At 41.7% G+C, this 14,874-nt stretch overlaps 1 protein-coding gene across 2 annotated transcripts in view; it reads left to right on the forward strand.

Moving 5' to 3' along the window:
* The window catches only part of AGTR1 (angiotensin II receptor type 1), a 65,559-nt gene extending 55,991 nt beyond the window's left edge, over positions 1-9,568 (forward strand). The window contains exons 2-3 of one of the 2 annotated variants that reach the window (XM_066619348.1): positions 360-1,519; positions 3,537-9,568. In XM_066619348.1, the coding sequence (XP_066475445.1) occupies positions 409-1,485 (1,077 nt within the window). In that variant the 5' untranslated portion in view covers positions 360-408 and the 3' untranslated portion in view covers positions 1,486-1,519; positions 3,537-9,568. Of the gene's footprint in view, positions 1-359 lie in introns of both variants that reach the window. The other variant, XM_066619347.1, reaches the window with a different exon arrangement.
* Positions 9,569-14,874: the final 5,306 nt, after the last annotated feature.

A 14,874-nucleotide genomic window follows, 5' to 3' on the forward strand; every position in this document is an offset into this window, starting at 1 on the left:
TCATTCTGTCCTCACATGTCGCTTTCTGAGTTTGTTTTCCAACGCAGTTCTTGTCCACGTCACAATGCTGGAATTCCTGCCAAAGGAAACCTAGTGCTAGGTGATGTGTCTGGTCCATAAGTCAGTCATCAGTGGAGAAATAGTTGGATCAAAAACAGCAGAGTCCTGTAGCACTTTAAAGAATTCCACATTGTTTCAGCACAAGCTTTTGTGAATGCCAGTCCATGTTATCAAATGATAGTTGAATCAAAATGTTTTAAACATCTGCCCTATTTGGTGTTAAGTAACTGTGAATGAATGTTCTGGAACATTAAATATATTGGCTAAACAAAAGTAACAATCTTGTTTTTCTCCCCCAGATGATCCTGGGATCAAGTTTCTAAATAGGCTCCAACTAAGCTGATCAAAATGATCCGAAATACCTCCACAGAAGAAACAATTAAAAGCATCAAAGTTGATTGTTTTAAGTCGGGCAGACACAACTTCATATTCATTATGGTTCCGACAGTTTACACCATCATCTTCATCGTAGGCATATTTGGAAACAGCTTGGTAGTAGTTGTCATTTACTGCTACATGAAGTTGAAAACTGTGGCAAGTATCTTTCTGTTGAACTTAGCCGTGGCTGATTTGTGTTTCCTAGTGACTCTGCCACTGTGGGCAGCCTACACAGCCATGCAATACCATTGGCCTTTCGGCAACTATTTATGTAAGTTAGCTTCAGCTGCCTTAACCTTCAACTTGTATGCTAGTGTGTTTCTACTAACATGCCTTAGCATTGACCGCTACTTGGCAATCGTGCATCCAATGAAGGCCCGGCTTCGGCGCACTATGCTTGTTGCCCGGATAACTTGTATCAATATCTGGCTGTTAGCCGCTCTTGCCAGTTTGCCTGTCATTATTCACCGTAGCGTATTCTTCATTGAAAAAGAGAACGTGACGGTATGCGCTTTCCGATACGAGATCCCCAACAGCACAGCAATCTCAGTGGAATTGGGCTTATCCAAAAACTTGCTGGGATTCTTGATCCCTTTCATCATCATTCTAACAAGCTACACATTAATCTGGAAGACCCTGAAAAAAGCTTACCAGATTCAGAAGAACAAGACCAGAGGAGATGATACTTTTAGGATGATAGTTGCCATAGTACTTTTCTTCTTCTTTTGTTGGATTCCGCACCAAATATTCACTTTTCTGGATGTACTGATTCAGCTTGGCGTGATTGACAATTGTTCTATCATTGACATCGTGGATACCGGGATGCCTTTCACAATCTGCTTTGCTTACTTTAACAACTGTCTGAATCCCTTATTTTATGGCTTCTTTGGGAAAAACTTTAGAAAATACTTCCTTCAGTTTCTAAAATATATCCCTCCAAATGTCACACATGCTAATCTATCAACGAAAATGAGCTCGCTTTCCTACCGACCTTCAGACAACATAATGCTATCTGCCAAAAAAACTGGGACCTTGGAGGTCGAGTGACGGCTTTGCAGCACATGTTTCCTGTAACCCGTTGGTAAGAGTGGTGATGCTTGTTCAGAATCCCAACTAACTACCACAGCTTAAAATGTTAAATCATCTGAGACATTATCCTGTGAAAATTGAGCAATGGTCTTCCATTTCATATTGTGAAGGAGATCATTGGTAGTTTTTTGCAAACATGAATGAAAGTACGTAGACCAAGATGTTCATTACCATCCAGCCTTTTAGTTCTCAAGTTTGAGAGAAAAAAAGTGTATAGTTCACCTGGGAGGACTTCAAAATGTGCTAGTAAGAAAGATCAAATTGCATATTTTGTTGTATTGATACTATGAGATCTGCTTTGTACAAGCAATTCTAACCTAAACTTTCACAGGCTTACACACAGGAGTTATATAATAGACTTTTCTTGAGTCACGAAAGGAGAGTAAAACTTTTTCGAGAATGTGAATGCTTTGTATTGCATATTACTTGATTGTAATGAAAATCTACCTATACTGCATTTATGTATATACACACAAAGTTCATTCCTATGTCAATAGGAAAGTTAAGGCTGTCAGAATTGGACCTGCATACACTTTTTGTAGTATTATAAGTTTAAAAGAAAGCAAAAGTATATATATATATAAACTTCTATTTATGTCAAGTAAACATAAATTTCCAGAGTATATTTCTGTAAGACATGCAACTAAACATGACAAATTCAGAATATATCATTGCTTTACATGTTGTTGTTTTTTAAAAAAAAATGTTTCTATAAATATTTTTCTTGATTTCTACAGAGCCATGCAGTCTTGGTAAAATATGTATGTGGAAATTTCAGATGAAAGTGTCTATTTACTCTGATATAATTTTTATTTTCCTTCTGGAGTAAATAAGCATTTGTGAGCGCAATCCTAACCCACTTTCCAGCACTGGCAGAGCTGTGTCGGAGGGGCATGCGCTGCATCCTGCAGTTGGGGGGCAGTCATAGGGGCCTCCTCAAGGTAAGGCAATGATTGTTCCCTTACCTCGAAGTTGCATTACCCTTATGTCGGTGCTGGAAAGTGGGTTAGGATTGCACCCTGTGTGTATTTAAGGCAGTCATCCCACATAATAATATGGGATCTTTGCAAGCACAGATAATTGGTTTAGAGGAACGGGAGATCTAGATTCAGTTTTCACATATATGATTGGTGTAGTTAAGATCTACCATGCCAGCCATTGTTAGGGGCTATAGATGCTAACCCAAGCCAATGTAAGGCACGAAGCACATTATCCTGACGAATGAGCTCCTTTTATATATTTCTGCATTTATGGGGCCATTCTAGGAAGTGGATCTATATGTGGAAATCTGTAACATGAAAATCATCCCTGTGGTGATACCAACCAGAGCAGGATGCCAGTCGTCTCTGCAATCAACTCTCAGTAGACTCTTAGTTGGCTTATGCTGTTGCCTTTCTATATTGTTCTTCCTCCAAATTGTTCAGAGGTCCTTGCATATGGTCCCCAAATGATCTTCTGTCAGGTTAGACTCACACAGTAAGAACCACTTTGTTGGTTCTCACACAACCACCTCTCACAAGCTGACAGAGACCTTATTGCCTCAACCACTGAACTACTCCTGGGCAGATCCTCTTTTATTCTTTATTAAGTTATCGAGCAGTCAGCAAGGAGGTGCTACAGATTTAGGCTAAGTACATAATATAACCACAGAAAGATCTGGACCTCTTCATTTTAGCCAATAGCAAAAATGTGAGCATGTCTTCACCAGTGAATTTTCATTCCTTTTCTTTGAATAGAAAGCATTAGCAGCCTGCATAGTCAGCCCTTAATACTGGACCCAATCCTTAATGTGTACTTATTTTTAACTCTTAAAATTGGTTACCATAATATATTTTGGATGAACATTAGGCTAATGCTATCATTACATGGCTTCTCCTCCATCCTCATAGAGTCATTTTTGTTTTAAATCTGATTTGGCCCACATTTATCAGGTTTACTGAAAGATCTTTCTCTCACTTTCGTTTGCTTTTTCTCCTATTTTATACATGTGCTGTCTGTTTTTGCAAAAGGTGAAAACCACAAGGCAAGAGACTACAAGATGATGTGCCTGTGTCAGTTCTACAGATCAAAAATGGAGATTGCACTATGATGTCAGGAATTTTTACCCTTGGCTTTGCTAGCAATACAAAGAACTACAGTGTGGAATGATGTCGCAGAACTGTAAATATTATCCAAAACTACTAAAATCAGATGGATTTCTTTTACTGACTGCAAATGACATCTGGTTTGCTTAATTCCACCAGCAACTGTTAAAACTCCCAAAGCTCTTCATCAGTGATCACAAAACACATAGTGTACTTTGAATTGTTTAAAATATGTTAACTAGACATTTGGGTGCAATCCAATGCATATCATCACAGAGTCCCACTGTTAATTATTCAAAAACAGTCAAACAGTGAGCCCTTGCTCACACTGAATGTCAGAAATGGTTCTTGGAAAGGTCACCAGCAGAGCAAGATGGGAAAATCTATAACTTGTTGCTTCATCTCATAATTAGAGATACATGGCCTTGGAACATGGAGGTCACATTTAGCTATCAGAACTGATATCACAACTGATGGCAACTTATTTCAGTGAGACCAGAGTTTAGGTTACTAAATTTCATCGTACGGTTGTGGTCTGCCACATGGTAAGCTGATCAGCAACTCTATGATCACAACAGATGCTGAGAAAAAGGCAGCTGTAATCACCAAGAATGGCAGCTGTGCAGTCACACACAGAATCATATGAAGAAGTTCAATAAAGTGAATAGGATTTGCAGCCCAATCCTATCATCGGACTGTGCTACCGAAACTCGATTTCCAGCAGCACAGCCAAATTTACAGCATTGCAAAATGCAACACTATTATGTACTGCTGGTCTGCTGCCAGAAATGGCAAGTAGTGTCAGCCATGCGGCAACAGCCCTCTGGGATTACCTGGCTCTGGTGAGTCAGTGGCAGAGGCAGGCCAGGTGTGGAGAAGGGGAGGAACAGGGCATCCCAGGTGAGGAGCTGGAGAGGTGGGGAGGGGTTGGAGGGGGTGGATCCAGCAGCAGTCTTATCTAGTCTTATAATAGATCTTATCTCCTCTTTCATAAACCTCCCCTCCCCCTTTCCCTTCTTGGATGTACACCACCAAAATTCAAGTGGATCCATAGTCAGTCTGGGGGCTTCCTTGGTGGTAAGTAAAAATGTTTTTACTTACCTCCAGTTTACCTTCATGTTGCCCCCTTCATAGATACAGCATGCATCTTTTTGGTGTGGCTGTATGCTATAGCATGCCAGCAAATAGGATTGGGCCTTAGACATTCTCCAGCTTGTACCCATTGCCTACTATCTGAGTACATGCTCATAATCAGTGGCATAGCTAGAGAGAGCATAGCAAAGCACTAAGTTTTGCAGGGAGCCTCACCACAGTGTGCAAGCAGCCCCTCCCCCTCAAAGTCATTCCTCACCACCCGGAATGGCTCTGAAGGGGAGGGAGAGAGGCTCCCCTTCAGTGCAAAGCACTCCCTCTAGCAATGTCACTACTCAGAATTACTTTGAGATTTCTTCCTGAATAAAGGCTATTTTGGATCAGGATACTTTGTTTTGTCTCATTTACAGAGCACTTTTTTCTCTTTAAAGGGAAGTAATACACCAATACAATATACATTATACATTTGTTTATATAGCTTATACCTGCATTTCAAAGTTCTTACATTAATGGATAGCTGACCTGCCAAATGGGAAAACATACAGATCAGAATAATCCAAGAATGTAGTTCCCTCATAATTGCTACCCATGTACAAAGAATGTTTTTCTTTTCTGCTGGCAGAATTCTTTTTCAGTGTTGGCTTATGGAAGTTGTAAATAAGGTATTTATTTCTATTTATTACATGATAAAGTGTTTTAGAATTCAAGCTTCATTTTTCCCCACCTTGAATTTAATACTCCTTATCATAAACACAAATATATTATGCATAAATATATTTAAATTTCCACAAATAGACTAAATTTTTTTTTTAAGTTAGTACTTCTAGGTGGCACCTGGAACACAATGCCCAAAATATTATTATTTTTATTAATATTGTGATAGGTTTCCCATAGAAAGTTGTTTTTTTTAAAGTAATACAGCTGGTAATCTGACTGCTGAAGATGTATACGAGATTTCCACTGAATTTACTTTTTCTTTAATAGTTGCATCTAAATGTACTGTATATAGGAATTATAGGTATTAAATACAGTGGACCTTTGCTTTATGATGATAATCCTTTCTGGAGACACAATTGTATTCATTGTGAAAGTATTGTAACATGAACCCAATCACACATTGTTTTTTGCTAATTCATTGCAAAACCTTGGAAGTTGAAGCCTCTATCACAGAGTTAAACTATTTCCCTCTCTAAAGGGTGATTTTATAGAAGGGCCTACTGTGCTCCTTAAGAGTCCATGGTTATTGAATTATGCAATGTTGTAATTATAAAACACAAGATACAAGACTAAACTGTATCCTTCAAAACGCACAATCACGATGTAAAAAATACTGCTATTGTCTGAGGCACTACCTATAAGGCTTGCGTTTGCATTGTCCATATCCTTTCCTCCAGACACTTAGCCATGATGTCAAAAATGCTGCTACTGGCTAAGATACTATCAAACGCTTGCATTCGCATCGCTGATTGGCTTGTCTATCACCCATGAGGTCCTGCTGGCAGCAATTGTGAGCCCATTGTAGAGTGAATAACTTATTGTATAGTAAAGCTTGTTTTATTATGGATAATCCATTGTAAAGTGATTTGATTGCAAAGTGAACCCATTGTAAAGCAGGGGTCCACTGGTATACCCAAACTTGTGTGTTTGATACATGTGACATAGCATAAAATGAAAGACTTTTAAAAAATATTTTGTGCTTGTTATATTTAATGCTAAAACATTTCCAAATGTTTAACATGTACATAATGTTAAAACACTTACCACAAAAACTGCCTATAATACAGATTCTATATCTAACAAAGCTGTGAAGTACATCGTCCATATTTTTCATTGTTTCTTGGGAGGATTAGTCAGAATTCTTATGCCTGCTTTATGTACACAGTGCATCATTTTCAAGTTTAAACCCAAATCCCATAGTGCTTGCTGAAACATACTGATGTTTGTGATCATCTAAAAATCCTTGAGAATCCAACAAAGAAGGGTTAATAATAATAGTAATAATAACAGTATTTATGTACCGCTTTTCAACAAAAAGTTCACAAAGCGGTTTACAGAAAAATCAAATAACTCTGTTTACACTCCAGTTCATACATGAAAGTTCTTAGTCTGCAAGTTTACTCAATCATTTAAGTAGAGGGGGCAACTGAAATACATTCCCTGTACTAAAATAACACAGAAAACTGTTGTGGGGGAAGGAGCTCAGTGTGATATTGGAGCTTCAATACATATAAGAGCTCATGGATTAGGATGTAATGGTACAAAGTCTCATTGGTCCCCCACTGTTGTCAGATTTGTTGCCATTATTATGATTTGTTGCATTATGATGTTGAGCATTGTCACCATCAACTGGAGAGTGCACAAACAGATTAGAATTGGAATTAGAATTAATAAATTTCACACACAATGTCCTTACACATCCATATGGGGCATATTACCCATGTACATAACATCCCAAGCACATGGGCCAAAATTGTGCATTTTATTTCCTCAATAAAATCCAGCAATTGAGTATACAATTTTGACCTATGTGCTTTGATTTGTATGCCTGATTCCGATATTTGGAAGTATGGAGATGTCAGAGGTGGGCAGGTACAACAGGCAGGAAGGGAGGGCAGATATAGGGGCCAAATCAGGAAAAGAATAATCCAATCCAGCCCTTATTTTGACTCTAGCAGTGTTTCTCAAACTGTGGGTCGGGACCCACTAGGTGTGTCGCAAGCCAATTTCAGGTGGGCCCCCATTTATTTCAATATTTTATTTTTAATATATTACACTTGATACTACCATGGTATGTGACTGCACTTGGAGAATGCATTTGTTATAGACCTGTACTTTTAACAGGCTACTATGTATATGCTTTTAACAATGATAGTAAATGGGACTTACTCCTGGGTAAGTGTGGGTAGGATTGCAGCCTAGGATTGTTAAAAATTTTCCTGCTCAATGATGTCACTTCTGATCATGACATCACTTCTGGTGGGTCCTGACAGATTCTCCTTCTAAAAAGTGGGTGCTAGTATTTGAGAATCAGTGCTCTAAAGCAAACTATTGACATTGACTGCTTCATATATTCTTCTACGCATTTGATTGAAAGACAGTGAACAATAATACTAGAATTTGCGCCATTGTAGCAATTACTTTCAGGATCAACAAAGCGAGTTAGGGCAAGTTCCTTGTCATACATGTACATATATAATCAGCAACATAAATCAAATGTTAAATGCCTTCTATTGTGCACTCTGCACATGTAATTTTGTAGATTATATAGCATGTTTGCTGTTTTATAAGAACTACTATTGTACAGTATCCATTGTGACATATTTAGTGGGCCTACTTGCATCTTCTATACCAGATAAATACTGTTCATTAAAAAAATGTCTGTCAACTTTTCATAACAAATTTAAAATATTTCTCTCTTCCTGGAAACAGTGGGTCGTACTAAAGTTATCATTAAAAGCTAAGAAATGCAACATGGAGAGAGAGAGAGCTCAAATGAAAATTCACATCCAATACTGACTGCAGTAGCAGGTGACACTGAAGGCCCAGATGGTATAGGCTGAGTCTCGAAATTTTCTGGGAATGGAACCCTTGTACTCACATGAATGGCAAAAATTGCACGAAAGCAAATCAATTTAAAAAACAACGACCTTTTGCTCAGCGATTTAAAAACAGCCTCGCTGACCTTTTGCAATGCACACAGAGGCAACAGTCTCTCACCAGGCACTTAGAAAGGCTTCACTTCGAGGCAGTGACCCCTCCCTCTCCCAAGAGCCCAGCTCAGGGAAAGAATAGAGGAGGTGATAATGGCTTACATTCATTCACCTGCACAGGGGAAAGGGAGAGATCACTTGCCTGGTTGTAAGTGCCTGGAGAGAGAATGATTAATGGATTGTCAGCCAGTTGCCCTCTCCTGCATTAATGAGGCTATTGTTAAACTTCTTTTTTCCTTTGATTTAAAGGTTCCTTCTAATCGTGTTGAGATAAAACTATGGGTGAATAATCTGTGGATAATTAGGTTATACCTGTATTCGTGTTCACTAAACCCAGATTTACAGTGCACTCCTATGCACACCTACTCAGACATGTCCCATTGTGTTCAATTGAGCTTTCAGTAAGGTACATGTGAATGGGATTGCAATATCTTATACAGGCATCCCCCGCTCATTTGACAGATTAGGGACCAGAGCAGTGGTGAAAAGCTGAAACAGTTGAAAAGTGGAATCTGTTTTTTTTTTTAGTTGACAAATGATACTTCCAATACTTCTATTAGCTAGCAAATTGCAAATGCCTTTTTTATCTTGCAAATTCCTGCTGCCACAGGATTTCTGCAAATGAACTCTCATTAACACCTTCAGGAATAGGAATAGTCCCAGAACTAAAATTAGCAAATTCTCTCTCTCTCTTTCTCTCTCTCTCTTTCTCTCTCTCTCTCTCACACACACACACACACACACACACACACAAATAGTTTGAATCACCATGTCATGTGCAAATCAACATGGGGAAGGGCAATTTTAGCCTTTAGAACAGCAGAGTACAGTTGAAAGAGCAGCACATGCATTGAATGAATGACTTCCAGGTATAACTGAAATGTGTTGAAAGAGCTGATTGTCAAAAAACAAGTTGTCAGAAAGCCAGAGATACCTGTACACATTTACCTTAGGCACATTTTGATACTGGCTAGATCAAACTATGAGTTCCTTTATAGGTGAAGAGTCTGAGCCACTGCAGTATGCAATGCCACACTAAACACTCGAAATGTAGAGCTGATGTCTGATTAAACAAATCTTCATTGTAAATTGATGAATATATTGATTAAATCTGCATAAAGTTGTATATGAATAAAACAATTGCTTTGAAAAAAATGCATTCATTTGCTTTTAAATGGCACACACAGGTGACATAACAGGCATTATCCTGAAAGAGGCATCCCTTACAGTATGCAAAGGACTGTCTTGTTTAAAATGGAGCCTGCCACATGCAGCAATTGTAGGTAAATGTGAGCGCAATCCTAGCTGGCACTTATACCAGCTTAAAGAACTTGTGCTAACTTCATGCTGTCACAAACATACCTTAAGGCACATTTGCACCACCTTTGGAGATAAGGAGGCCAACACAATGACACCTGCCGGCCTCCCTGTGCCAGATCCATTCCTGGGAAGAGTTGGGTTGGGAAGGGTAGAACGGGTGTGTTTCAGGGTGGGTGAGCGGACAGACCAGGCCTGTGGGAGGAGGCGTGGGACTGGCCTTCGGCACTTAGGCTGGATCCTAACTCCCCTTCCGAGCAGCCCAGCATTACACCAGGCTGCTTGGATTTGCACCAGCAATTTCACTGGCGCAGATCCAAGCAGCCCCATCGGGGTGGCTACTGTGCAACACAGAGTAATGGGAATTCAGTACTCTTACTCCAAGTTGTGCAGCAGCCACCTCCTACGCTGCGCTAGATACAGTGCAGGCCAGCTGGCCTGCCTGTTCCAGCACAGGTTAGGACCGAGCTGTAAATTAAACAATCATTTATTAATTTTGTAATCTGCCCAGTGGATTCCCCATAGTGGCTGCTCCCCATGGCTCCTGAGAATCCACTCCTTGGGGGTCAGGGAATCCTTTTGAACAGGATGGGATACTGCTGCAGGAAAGGAGTTTGGCAAAATCCCTTTTGCAGACAAGTGCCTTTCTTTTTCACATAAGCAGATTAGGCTACAACTCCATGTTTTCAATATTTTGCCACAGACTGGACAATCTAGAAAAAAGTTCTCCTGGTCAGGAGGCAGTAAGTCAGCCTGTCCTAGACAGAGTTGCAGATTCCCTGAAGGATCAAGTTCACAGTTTGGGGGTACTTATGAATGTTCCAGCAATGGCTGAGGTCCAGGGTACTTTTGCCCACCTGTGTCTGGTGTGCCAACTGCTTCCATTTCCATCTCAGACAGACCTGGTTACAGCGATCCTAGCCTTAGTTCACCTCTCATTTAGAGCATGCTCTACATGGGATTGCTCTTGAAGACCCTCCAGAAACTTCAGCTGGTACAAATGGCAGTCAAATACAACTGCGGTTGTGGGTGAATGCTAAGATTCTGCTATGCCTTTGCTGCGACCACCACTTCGTTTCTGGTGCAATTCAAGGTGCGTATTAAGACTTTTAAAGCCCTAAGCAGATTGAGACCAAGGTATTGTAAGGACCGCCTTCCTCTATATGAGCCTACCCTGGTAAGATTATCAAAAGAGACTCCCTAGCAGGTCTCACTGCTATCTGAGGATGTATGTCCATAGCTGCCCCTTGCCCCTCCCCTCAGGGTGGCAAGGGCAGCTGCAAGAAGATACAACTGACAGAAGACTTACTCTACCTTGAGAAGAACCCCTGGGAGCGCTGACGGTACTGGCAAAGGTGATTTATTTTGGTCAAGTATTTGACATTCATTCGGACCCAGTTACATCACTGGGCCCCGAGCCCCTCAAGTAAGCTTTGTTCACAGTTCAGAAGTCCATAATTCACCCGATTCTGCTGGCCAAGGAATCAGCCCGAGATGTGGGGAGTGGGGTTCCAAGGCTGAAAAGGTACGGGTCAGTAGGAACTGCAGTAACACCACCCCAGGTGTGGAGGGTGTGACTCAGGCCCTTTGTCCACTTCATGATTGGTGGAAGGAAGGTGGGCCGGTCTAGTACCCTTGTGCCCTGCCCCTATAGCCCTGCAGCTAGGTTCTTCTGGAGTGACCCTGCACCCTCAGTCAGGAGCACCTTTTGCCCCCCAACCAGCTCCCAGCATCTGCCAGGGCGCCCTGCTTCTGGTCCAAGTGCTTGGGCTGTTCTTCCCCCCCCCCAGGGGGGGGCTGGTGGCTGGAATTGCCCCTGTGGGGCATACCCCCTGATCCCCTGTAGAGATGGAGGCCCCTCCCCTGACTGATAGGCAACTCCAGCCCCTCCAAGGCAAGGCTCAGGCAAGGACCAGGCCAGGGGTTCACTAAGGCTCTCCCCAGGAGCCCCAGCCCCAGCAAGAACCTCTCCCTCTGGCTGCTGGGCTCCTTATGAACCCAGCAGCCTGCCCTGAGGGCTTCACCTCTTCTGGCCCTGTTATCAGCCACAAGTGGCAAGAGCTGTCAGCTCCTACTTCCTGCCTCAGGGCTGAATCCTGGCAGTACCTATCCCCTACACTTGTGCACTTGGCTGACAGGTGGGAAAGCACCTGTGGGAATGCACCTGGGGCAACAGGTGGGAATGCACAAGAAGGTTTAATCTCACTAATGCTCTCCTATTTATGGAATTCCCTTCCTCATGAGGTGCAGCTGGTGCCCTTTAGGCCAGTGTTCTGAAGAAAGTTTTTAAATATTTCAGCAGCCCTTTTGCAGCCTCTTTGCTTCTATTAATGCCCTATTTGCCTGTCTTTGCTGTTTCAAGCCTTCTTTTTTTAAATTGTTGTTTTGCTGTTGCTTTGTTTCTTAAACTCTTATGTTTGACAATTGGGTTTTGATAGCTGGAGAAAGGCAGGAGATACATCTTTTGATAGCTGGGGGAAGGCAGGGGACACATCTGCAAAGCAAACAAATAAATAAAAGGCCCATGAGAAATTTTGGTGGCATGGAGACACAAAGGCAAGTCATGCCTATGGAGAAGCACTACAGATGAATCGGGTCCCCCTGTGTAGCAGCCATCACTGGAAGGCCAACTGCACGCAGTCTTCATATGGTGGTCATTTCAGGTGATCCACATCTACAAGATTCTACCTTGGGGCTTTTTTTCTGTCTGTCTTCTCTATCACATTTCCCTAATTCTATATATTTTTGGCTCAGTTTTAACAAAATTTAGGAACAAAAAGTCAGCTGAGATTTTCTTTCAGTCTTTTTTCGTTTCCCCAAGCCATTAAAAATCAGCAGATATTTCCTGTTTATACTGAATTCTCCCTAATTAAATAGAACGAGGCCATTCACATTTCCATAGAACTCCAACTGTACATTAAAGCCCCTTTGGATTATAGCCCTAGAGAACCAGAACCAAAATATTAACTGAGGCTGAACAAATTGTAAATATTCCTAAAAGGGAATATTTAAGTTACGTGAGTTGACTTTTTCCTATATAACAGCTACTGTAAGTGATCTCAACTGAATAATGTTCCTTTTCATTATTTTTACAGTGGAGGGTATAGCAATATTTCATTTTTCCAGCTCCTACAAGGTAATGTCAAGCAGGTTGACATTAATGCCAACAGTCTCCATTACTGATCTACAGGCTGAGTGAGAATTTCCTTGCTTACACAATACACTTCAGTGATGTGGTATTTGCATAACTTCATAGTTTTTATGTGAGTTGTGAATGTATACAAGTAAATATTGCTTATCTTGAAACTAAGCAAGCCTTCTCAAGGGAACTCTTGTTATTACTTCTTTATGTCACAAGGGACGGTGATATCATTCATGTTATCTACAGATCTACACAGCATTATTGGGCATCTGCCTTAGATATCTTTACACCAGATGTATAAGGCAAACACCACCACCACCACCCCCTGCACTGGACTAGAACTGCTTTCCTTTTCATTCCCTACAGAGAGAGATCCATGTGTCCACCAGCAGCCTGCCTGCACTTCCAACAACATATCATAGGCATGGAAAGGAGTCTGTCTCAGCTGTGCTGAGTATATTTCATAAAGGAAATATACTACATATACATTGCATGTACATGTACTACTCTATCTACTTGGAGGAATTTGAGACTGATCCCAAAGAACCTGCACATGCAACACATGCATAGTACTACATTGACAGTCCACTCCCTTTTTCAGTGAGCAATCTCATTTTGAATTTAAAAACATGGGGGGGGGGCCATACCTGCAGTTTCCATATCCATGGATTCACTTATCGGTGGATTGGGTTTGCAGCACCCCCGCAGCCCTCCCACTCACCTCCGGAGGGTCCTTTGAGCCCAACAGTTTAAAAAATGCTACTTTCAGTATCTCCGTGACACCAGAAGTGACTTTTTAATGTCTTATAAGGCATTGGGAGGCCTGGGGAAGCCCCAGAGGGCTCCCCTTGTCTCTGGAGGGTGGGGGAGGTATTCCCTTGTATCTGTAGTTCACTGAAACTACACGTAATGTAATCACTGTAATGAACGGATCCCCCATGAATACCGGGGCTCGCCTGTAATGTCACTGATGGCACACAATGGCAGTTCTGAATAGCATGCATGGGACCAAAATCCTGTACACATTTGTCTGGAAACAGGGCCCATTGAACTAACTGGGGCATAAGTCTTAGCAGACATGCATAGGAGCGCACTGTGAGAATGTTACTTGAGAATGACCAAATATGTCATCAGATTAGAGAATAGTAGGTTTCACTGTTGATTTCTTCCAGTTCTTTTGTTAAGTCCCAGCATGTACTTTATTTCTTCACTTCTTTATGCAGGACATGGCGGGGTTGTAAACGCTATTCTTGAAATGTTCCCATCTGTTGGATGCATTTGCGTCGGCCAGGCCTGGAAGAGATTCCTCAAGCGCTCATGCAAATTCCTCTACTTTTCTCTGATCCCGGGTCTTGCTGGTATCAATGCGAGGTCTTCCTTATGGTCTTATGCACATGGTTTTTACCACTGTGCCAATTTATCCTCACATAGTCCAATTCTATTGAAATTCCCCCATGCTGATGCAGAGGGACCAGAGCAGTTTGTGCTGTATTCTATAGGGGAATTTTGCGGTCTGGAGGTCTTCTCAAAGTAAGGAGGAACAATGACCCAGGGAAAGTCCCAGCTGTGACAATGGGTTTCCTCAGACCTGCACCTGCTAAATCACTGGTGCAAGTCAGTGAATTCACGTTAGCAGATGTTGCCTGTGAAAAGAAATTGGATATGGCATGCATCAGCACCACCAACCCTGCCCCTTCCGGAACTTGATCTGCCCCTCACCTCCCCTCCCTCCCCTCCCCCTGCCATATCACACACTTCCTCTACCCCTCTGCTGCTTGGTGTGGAGCTTCCCAGCTCCAGCATAAGTTGGAGGTCTGCACTGCAGCCGGCACAATGGTGCAGGCCTTCCCACTGGTGCCACTAACTCCTACGGTGTTACAAAGCATTTTACAGCTCTTTTGCAACATTCTGTGCTGGTGGAACACGCACTCCACCGGCGCAAGGAGACCATAAGATTGTGCCATCAGTACTCTAGTCTCTTTCTTATAGCAGACCTGTTGGG

Source organism: Tiliqua scincoides, chromosome 3 (genome assembly GCF_035046505.1).
Source record: "Tiliqua scincoides isolate rTilSci1 chromosome 3, rTilSci1.hap2, whole genome shotgun sequence".
Classification (NCBI taxonomy): domain Eukaryota; kingdom Metazoa; phylum Chordata; class Lepidosauria; order Squamata; family Scincidae; genus Tiliqua; species Tiliqua scincoides.